General features: G+C 41.2%; 1 protein-coding gene across 1 annotated transcript in view; it reads left to right on the plus strand.

The window, feature by feature from the left end:
- pparab (peroxisome proliferator-activated receptor alpha b) overlaps positions 1-5,452 on the plus strand; it is a 34,125-nt gene extending 28,673 nt beyond the window's left edge. Inside the window, exons 5-7 of the mRNA XM_010733429.3 lie at positions 1,659-1,858; positions 4,538-4,991; positions 5,208-5,452. Of these exons, the coding sequence (XP_010731731.1) occupies positions 1,659-1,858; positions 4,538-4,991; positions 5,208-5,452 (899 nt within the window). The remainder of the gene's footprint in view (positions 1-1,658; positions 1,859-4,537; positions 4,992-5,207) is intronic.
- The last annotated feature ends 4,273 nt before the right edge of the window (positions 5,453-9,725 follow it).

Consider the following 9,725-nt stretch of genomic DNA (forward strand, 5'->3'; position numbering starts at 1 on the left):
CAGGTCTGACCCAAACCGTGAATGACCTCTTACTTAAGATTTAAGGTTCATTCGTGTCTTATTAACTTTGGCATTGGCTGTAAAGGGTGAGGCCAGTTCTCTATTTAGGGTGGCAGTGAAATGAGTATCTTGTTCCGTCTTTCTACTTGGTTAGCTCTGCACAGAGGTTAGATTATGATGTTGGCTTATGGCCAAAATGTGTGTAAAATAAGCCCCTGATGGTGCATGTGCAGGCACTGAGAGAAGGAACTTAACTTTATTTATTTTATGGATTATTGGAAACTTTCAGAACAACTGTTCATAATTTAATCTAATATATTTTCACATCACACCCATCCAGAGGAAGCAAATTGAAACAAATTGCGCCGTGTGTGTTCAAACCCATCCTTTTACTAAACTGCTGTCAATAAAAACATCTTTCTGGTAATTCTACCACCAGGAGTGATATGTATACATATTTTTTTATTGATTTATTTTTGTTTTATTGCACATCAGCAAAAACTGAGAAACGGCATGTGTTTGACCTGCGCTCAAACTACCGCTGCGAGCGAGTTGAACATAGCCTGCGTGGGGGATGGGCAGCAAAACCAGATGAGTGTGTGTGTGCTTAGTGTCCCCAGTGAAGCTGCGACTGTGGAGAAATAATGAAAAACGAAGTGAAATATAATAAAACATGGTGCCATGCGGGGGTGGCTTTATACCGTTAGACTGTGGCTGGCCACCAAAGACCACCCTGTGGCTCCACGAGTGCGGTTAATAAGATTAAATAACACTGCAGGTGAGACCGCCTGGATCTGTAAAACTGAATTAGACATAGGTGACATGGATTGTTCCCGAAAGTGCCTTTTATGGTGAACTGTTCTGTGTTTGGAAAATTGTATATTGAGATTCAGTGTGTGTATAGTCTTTTTTTTCATGGACATAAAACCTATATTTACTTTTAGCTATTTAAGACCTGGGGATGCAATTAGGTTCGGTAATGTTCAATCGTGGTGAAATGTATTTATATTAATATTAAGAAATGCCAAGCAGCATCACTGGCAGACACACAGGTCTATGATTTTTAACTGGTATGTGGTCTTTGATCAGGTATTTAGGTATAAAGACAGTTAGACGTGTGCTGCTTATCACATTATGTTTGTCAAGGAAATATTCAGACAGAATACTGGCACCCCATAGGGTGAAAATTAAAGCTCTGGCAGCAGACGTTAGGAAAATCAGTAAGATGTTAAACCGCCTTTTCTTCATTTGCAGTGGTGCTATTTTTGAACGTTTGAAACATGCAATGTTTTGTTTGGACCGATTTTTTTTTTTTGGACACATTCAGTTTTTCTATTCTCTGCTGATACGTTAACAGAATTTAACTTAGCGGGGTGTCTTTTTGAAAAGAGATTTTGAAAGCGATTCCTCCAGATGTCAGCGTCTTGACTAAATGATTGTTGTGGTTATGTGGAGCTCAGGCTATTTTTACGCTTGTTTTGAAACGCTCTCCGTCCTCTCTCTCTCTCTGTGTTCTTATACAGTAGTTGTCTCTGTGTTTTTATATTTGATCTAATTACATTTCCTGTAAAACACTGTAAATTTAATCTTGACAGATTTATACTGACACCAATTCTGTTATCTTAGCCTGACTTTTCTGTCTGCTTTGCTCTCTACAGCTATCCGTTTTGGTCGGATGCCCCAGTCAGAGAAGCTAAAGCTGAAGGCAGAGATGGTAACGGGGGACAGAGAGGTGGAAGACCCCCAGATAGCCGACCAGAAGACGCTGGCCAGGCAGATTTATGAGGCCTACCTCAAGAACTTCAACATGAACAAGGCCAAGGCTCGAACCATTCTTACCGGCAAGACCAGCACCCCTGTACGTTGATTAAGAGTAGTGGGTTGGTGAGTGAAAGGTGTTGCGCTGCGTGGGTGGGTGTGTGTGGAGTGTGGATTGCGTATTCATGGCTCTTGTCATTACCCGAATTTCCTCACATATCAAGGTCAACGTTGTCTTGCAACTTTTTAATTTATTTCTTCCTCCCACTGGAGTGATTTTTTGAGCACATATAAAATTCACAATCAATCTAATGTCTCAATGTGACCTGGTAGCCAGTACCTCAGAGATTACATGCAGCCAGCCAATGACAGAAATAACTTGCTCAATCGGCAGCACAGGCCAACACACGAGCTGGACAAGGAAACATCTGTTTGCACCAACACTATATAAAGAGCCAGTGTATGAGCCCATCACCTCTCCCACCACCGCCTGTTTCCCCCCCGTGCCTGCGCTCTTTCCCATCCCGGGTCTCACGAAAAAACATTCCCTCGCAACCTCGGTTCTTTCATTTTCTTCCCATCATGAAAAAAAACCAGGGGTGGAGGGTCAGAGACTGCAGCCCCGAGTTGTTGTGAATTCCACGGATGGATATGTGTAGGTGTGAGAGGGACAGGTCAGTCCAAGTGCACGGCCACGTTCAAACGCTGCCTCTGGAGATCAAAGTCCGTCAAGCGTCCAGATGGACTCTCTGCAGCCATTGGAAAGCAGTCAGTTGGAAATGCACACATTGTTTGATCCACACTCGATTTTTAGAGTTCATTCATGCCGTCACAGAACTTTTATCCGACTTAGAACTTCCCATGAAAGTCAGATTTTACCATTAGCCACAGCCCTTTGTATAAATCCAGACATGTTGGATCACTTGTTGTTGCTTATTGCTTTATTTAAAGACTAACATATATATTAGAGAGATAACGTTGCAAGATGACCGTTGATACAGAAAACTTTCAACTTGGTTATCGCTCAAAAATCTAATGTTTAATCACCCCTGTGGATCCTCCATCATCGACTTATTTTAATCCAGTCGATTCATGCAACTGCAGAAAATTTCCATCAGGTTTGACTCATCAGTTTCGGTGTCTGGCTGGAATTGAGCCATAATTGTGTCACTCTTGGCTCAGATTTGAATCAGATGAATATCAGTTTAATCATCTGACTTAACTGGTTTTGTTCTGCTATTATTTATTCAGTACAGTACATACTGTACAGTCTTGACTTGTCTTAGGTCCTGAAAAAACAAGCGGCTAAAGAAATGTCAGGGTGTTGCTGTTCCTCTGGGCTACACTATACACTGGATATGGATATTACCAAGAATGTATTGGGAAATAAAATACCTCCTGGACATTTGGTTGGTCCAGACTGAAATATCTCAAGAACCATTCGATGGATTGCCAATATGTGTCATACAGAAACGCATGGTCATGAGACGGTGAAGCATTTTTTTGCTGATCTCATAACTTTAGTTTATGGACAAATACTTACAAAACTACAGTCCCATCAGCAGTGTATTCATGTATTCATGTACATAGCCAGTACTACTGTGAAGCTTTATGTTAGGTTCTGCTTTCAGTGTAAACTACAATATCCTTAGAAAAAAAAAGGCCTGCGGACCTCTTAAAGCATCCATAAGGGTAATAATTATGTCGTCATGGAAATGTTAAAAGTCAACAAGGGCCGTGTGGGCTCGCTCTACCCACTCAAGTACTAAGATCTCGAGGTTATGGAGGCTTCTAGAGGTTACGGTGATAAGATAATTTTGGCTTCTTTGCTTCTGCAGGATCACATAGGAACAATTCAGTGAGCCAGAAAAGAGACAAAGTACAAAGTTACTACAAGATTTATGCGCACAGTGTCACAGTGTCAGTACATTTGGGGCAACATTGTTTAGAGGAATTCTGCAACTGAGATTAATACTGAACACAGTTTAGATTGTTGTAAAAAATATGACCCCGTGTTCATCAACGTATTACTTTGTGAATTATCCGCTTCAAGTTGTCTTATGGTCGAGTGTTGCGTTGACGTAGAGGTCACAAAATGAAACAGCTCTGTGTCCCGTCCTGATCCCTTCCCTTGTCAGTGAACGCAGCACTCACGAGTCAAAGCTCGCATAGCGTGCACAGCAGCAGGTGTAGTTATTCATGTGATGTTGTACAGCAGCTAAAAACACCTATTATCTAGAATTAATCACTGAGAGCAGGAGCTGAAATAGCTGCTACATACATGTGTACCTCCAAGCACATTATTAGGATTGTGTGCATCTTATTATTATGTCAACTGGGCCACAGTTTCAAAGCGAATTCCCTTCTTAATTTTGACAGTTTTGAGTTTTTTTCCCCTAGTGACACTGCTTTGCTTTCTAAATTAAATGTGTTTTGTATTTTTAGAGAAATCATTTGCACGTCAAGCCTCTGTTGAGTGACACACATAATTATAGAGGGGTCAAGGAGAGTATGTATGTCATCGTGGTAATATTCAAGTGTCGAAAAAGGCCCTGGGCTCTCCTTTCAGTAAAGATTACGGGTAAACACCGCAGTTACTACAGTTTTTTATGTAGAGCGGTTTGCTGATTCAGCTTTTTCCATATTTACGTAGTCAGATCAGGTTTATTTATGTGTGCCAAAATCACAGGACATGCTGTACCGGCTGAGTTGCACTCATCTTTAACCATACTCATACGCATACAGCTCATAAGAGTTTGTCCTTCTCCGCTGTCCACAGCCTTTCGTCATCCATGACATGGAGACCCTCCAGCTGGCAGAGCAGACCTTGGTGGCGAAGATGGTCGGCTCGGCGGGAACGCTGAAGGACAGGGAGGCAGAAGTTCGGATTTTCCACTGCTGCCAGTGCACGTCGGTGGAAACCGTCACCGAGCTCACAGAGTTTGCAAAGTCCGTCCCCGGGTTCTCAAATCTGGACCTCAACGATCAGGTTACTCTTTTGAAATACGGCGTTTACGAGGCCCTCTTCGCCATGCTTGCCTCCAGCATGAACAAGGACGGGCTTCTTGTAGCGTACGGCTCAGGCTTCATCACGCGGGAATTTCTCAAGAGCTTGCGGCGACCGTTCAGCGATATGATGGAGCCGAAGTTTCAGTTTGCAATGAAGTTTAATGGGCTGGAGCTGGACGACAGTGACCTGGCTTTGTTTGTGGCCGCTATCATCTGCTGTGGAGGTGAGGATGCAGGGAAAATAGCATTAATATGGAGCTATTAGTTTGCCCTGTGGTATATCATATCTTCCTCTTTTTGCTCTTTGCTCAAAACAAATACTTCCATATTACCAAACTGCAGAAATTGTGAAGGCACCGTGTTTAATATTTTTATTCCAACAAAAGATTTTGGTGAAAGAGCTTTAATTAATTTTGCTTTTCTGCTTCCTCTGTGATCAGACCGACCGGGCCTGGTGAATGTGGCGCACATCGAGCAAATGCAGGAGAGCATCGTGCAGGTGCTACAGCTCCATCTGCTGGCCAATCACCCAGACGACAGTTTCCTCTTCCCCAAACTGCTGCAGAAACTGGCTGACCTCCGGCAGCTGGTCACCGAGCACGCACAGCTGGTGCAGGAGATCAAAAAGACAGAGGACACCTCGCTTCACCCACTCCTGCAGGAGATCTACAGAGACATGTACTGAAAGGGGCTGTGGAGTAATAACCAGGAGAGGCGATTTCTACAAAGACAACTCTACGAAACATCTCCTTTTTTTTCAGGGACAAAAGAAGAGTCCTCCATAAGCTAGGTTGAACCACTTAAAACCCCCTAATGCAACAAGAGCTAGCTTTGGCTTCTGGTCAGCACAAGAGGTCCTATTTAGGTCCTGGCAAGAAGCTGATGATTCTCTTGGTTTGACACAGTGCTCTCCACTCCATTGTGCGGACCTTCGCAGGCAGAAAACTCATGTACGGTTGATCGAGCCCCTATCTTAGATACCAATGTATGCAATCTCTCTTAACAAGCCCTAAAATGAGGAAAGAAAGTGAACTTGATGGTCGCCACTCCAGCAGTACGTACGAAAGTTGATTTTTTTATACTGATGTCAAAGAGCAAAGAGCCATAAACCCCTCACAGCTAACAACGCCCAAAAGACTTCAGTGGCAGCAGTGAAACAGTAATGATAGAGTTTTTCAAGCAAGGCAGCTTCTGCCAATTTGGCTGTCAATAAAAGGGTGGTGATGGTGCTCCATGCACCTGCCCTCCACCATGTTTCTTCACCTTTTTTTGTTTTTTAATAACCAGAGACAACTGTGGTGCCACCAGGCTCCTGAACATAATCATTTATTTGTACTGTAAATCTTCTAAGCCATACTTTGTTTGTAACAATACTGGAAATAATCCATGTTTTTCGTAGACTTTTCTCTTCCTAACAAAGACAGCGTCGAGACTTTGGATTATCATTACATAAAAACTCGTCCCTGTTCAGGCAATAGTATTTTTTTACACTTTCAGAATAAAGGTAGCAAAAATGTTTTTCAAGACTGAAATAATCACAGGCACAGATTTACTGTCGGACATGCACCACAATGCACATCCCAAGCACAAACACGCCTGTTAATGTGACTCGATTTTATACTAGACCTCTGTTTAAACGCCTTTTTTTTTTTTTTTTTTTCAAAAAACACACGAGCAGACGTTTGGCACTCCATCCTGTTTTGTGCCCTGGTATTCAAAAGGGCTTCAACGCCAAGCTTAACCACATCACAATCTTAATCCAGGCAGACTGAAAAGCGGATTTGTGAGACGAAACGAATTCGACTGTTTCTTAATTGTTCTTTTTTTTGTGTGCGTGTGTACTCACTGAAGCCCCGTTCTTCAGAATTACATCTTCATTGTCTCTCAGTTCGGTATGTTGTATGTGTCTCGTCCGTCTCCTGTGAGTCTCTCTGCCTTCTATTGTATTCCACTGGCTGCGTGTGGTCCTCATGACACATGAATAAGATTCAGGGGTCTTATGTGCACATTTTCATATGATTTCGTGGAAGGAAATCATAATGGTATGACCCTCGGGGATTAAAAAAAAAAAAAAAGTCTCTTTACAACAATTTGACTTTTTATATCATCAGAAACTTTTCATTTTGGGTAAAATAACTAGTCATTTTTTGGCTAACCGTGGTCATCTGCACTTATTACTTTATTCTGTGACCTTTTTTAAATGGCAAAAGATGATTTTTGTTGATTTTTGTTTTTTAACAATTTGACAAGTTTCTGGTGATCGATGAAGACCAAATACATTTTTTAATGTGGTATTAGATGCTTAGATGTTTTTGTCCCCCTCTTATGGTGATTGATGATGCATGTGAAGAGACTCCTGTATGAACATGGCACACAGAAGACCCACAATGAGGGAATGTTGATAAGGAATTGGTGAAAGCGTGCACAGCTGATTGTTAAGTCATATATATTTTCCCCTCCATCTGCTCGTCCAACCAAAATCTCCTAAAAATCCATCATGAATTTGAAATCAGTCACAATGACATCACATTGTATAAACAATAAACAGAGTGTACTGTACATAGCTATAAAATGATCACATTGACTGCTCGCTCCAGCTTTTAACTCATGAGGTATACAAGGTACTAATGATGATCAACTTTTGTATTCCTCCATTTGGTAAATACTTTTAAATGTTTGAAATTTTACAGTAAATGTAGTTATGTACTGTTTTTTTTGTTTTGTTTTTTTTTGTTGCTTAAATGCCACATATTTGTGTTTTAATTGAATTGGATCATATTTTTATACTAAAGTATATGTATGACTAAATCAGATAATTGTTTATTTGAAAAGGCACGATTGAAGAGTGCAGTGTAAATAGATTTTAAGGGTAACAGGGCAACTGGTAATCTATATATCCATAGATCTGAATCCCGTCGGGGACATTCCTTTTGTGAATTGTTATTTTTAGATAGAGAACCATCAATGCTGCAGTGTGCGTTCAGTTCACTCAACTCTTATTTCATTTACATGTTAAATTAAGCGCTTGTGTTTTAAACTGAAAGCACTTGTGGGCTGTGCCGGCTCACAACTTTTGAGTGGCTGATTTTAAAACTTGACCTTTTGTTGACCTTTTTGAATACAGCGAAACGTACGTCGATCATTCGAAAGGTCAAGCCTGCAGCTCAGCACTGATCCTGAAATACAGATCTCCTTTTTATACCGTTCTCAGGTTGCACATAAAATGAAACAAATGGGTAATATATGCACAGAATTTCATCACTATCAGAAATCATCCACGGTTGCCTCCTGTTATTGAACAAACCGACCTGTCTTTTTTTTTTTTTTTGACACATCACATCTCTGTTGATTAAACAGAGAGAACCTGAATACACTCATATGACATGTTATGACAGTAAATAAGATGCAGTAATGAAAATGCAGTATATGCTGTTTTATAATCCTGTTTTTTTTTTGTCACGCTTTTTGTCTTGACTTTTTCCTCTCCACACTCGCTGCTATATTGTACTAACTCACCAAACATTTCTTATGCCATGAGTAGATTACTGACTTTTTAAGCTGCCTCTACTTACTCACTTATTATATCTTCTCACAGAATGTCAGTCCCACGTGCAGAACTCATTCGAACGCAGCTCGGTTCATCCTCCCCTCGCGGCTGAACCACCTGAAACAACCTGTGCCTTAGCGTGCGCCCATGCCATAAAACACTAGACTTTCAGAAAAGAGACATGACTTGTACACGCACACATACACTACAGGAATTGCAACCTGCTGGTGTCGTCAGCTAGAATTAGCCGTTTGTGACACAATAGGGCCACGCAGACAGGAAATGATGTCACAGCAGATTAAAAAAAAAACTATCCTAGAGGCTCAAATCAAATCAAATCAATTTTATTTGTATAGCCCAAAGTCACAAAGTACATTTGCCTCAGAGGGCTTTACAATCTGTACAGGGAGTGACACCCTCTGTCCTTAGACCCTCGGTTCGAGTGAGGAAAAACTTGCCCACAAAAAACCTTTAACAGGGAAAAAAGGTGGAAGAAACCTCAGGAAGAGCCACAGAGGAGGGATCCCTCTCCCAGGACGGACAGACGTGCAATGGATGTCACGAGTACAGGACAGATCAACACAAACATGTTGTGAAATGTGCCTCGTTTTACCACACAGAACAGTAACAATGAAGGATTTGCTTTAAAGACAACAGACTTTTAAAAGCAAAACGGTTGAAACACTTAGAGGAGAAGACCCCAGAGGAGAAGTCATGTAAATGTGTGATGTCTGCTTACCCCTTAGGAATGTCTGTTTTGTGTTGAATTGACAAGGGACTCTTTAACTTGTATCAGGGACACCTAGTCTTCCTTTGTTGAACTAGCTCAGGACGTAGAAAGAAACTGTTGCGCCCTCTCTGTCTCTTTTTCTCTCTCTGGAATGACTTTTTAGTGCTCTGCCTTACAGCACAACAACCCCCCTCCAAACAACAATAATGATTAATATGACCTTTTATTTTTATCTTCCAAAAACTGACAGAAACATGTCTTTACCGGGGGAGCAGCGGTTTGTTTTTGTGGCTATAGTGTTGTGGGACGAGGCAACAGAGACTTGTCTTTGGACTGTGTTGTTAATGTGTATTGTGGTGTGGTAACAATACTGTAAATGTTTGATGAATGTATATCTAGTCATTTAAACAATGGAACATTGAATGGATTTCAAAATAAAATGATTTCAAAATCCAAAACGCTTTTTGCATTTTGTTTATTTGACGATGGAAAATCGTCAAATGTCTACAGACTGTTGTGGAGAAATTACTGAAGTCAAAGGTCAATGGTGAGATCAGGAAGGAGAGAAAAGAAAGTGTTCTGATGTCTTATGCTGTATTATTTATTGATGCTTGGCCAAGGAGAATTAGAGACACTCTCAGAGTTCATCAGAAGTGCCTGAGTCGGTCTCACATTCTGCCC

This window comes from Larimichthys crocea, chromosome XXI (assembly GCF_000972845.2).
Source record: "Larimichthys crocea isolate SSNF chromosome XXI, L_crocea_2.0, whole genome shotgun sequence".
Lineage (NCBI taxonomy): Eukaryota > Metazoa > Chordata > Actinopteri > Sciaenidae > Larimichthys > Larimichthys crocea.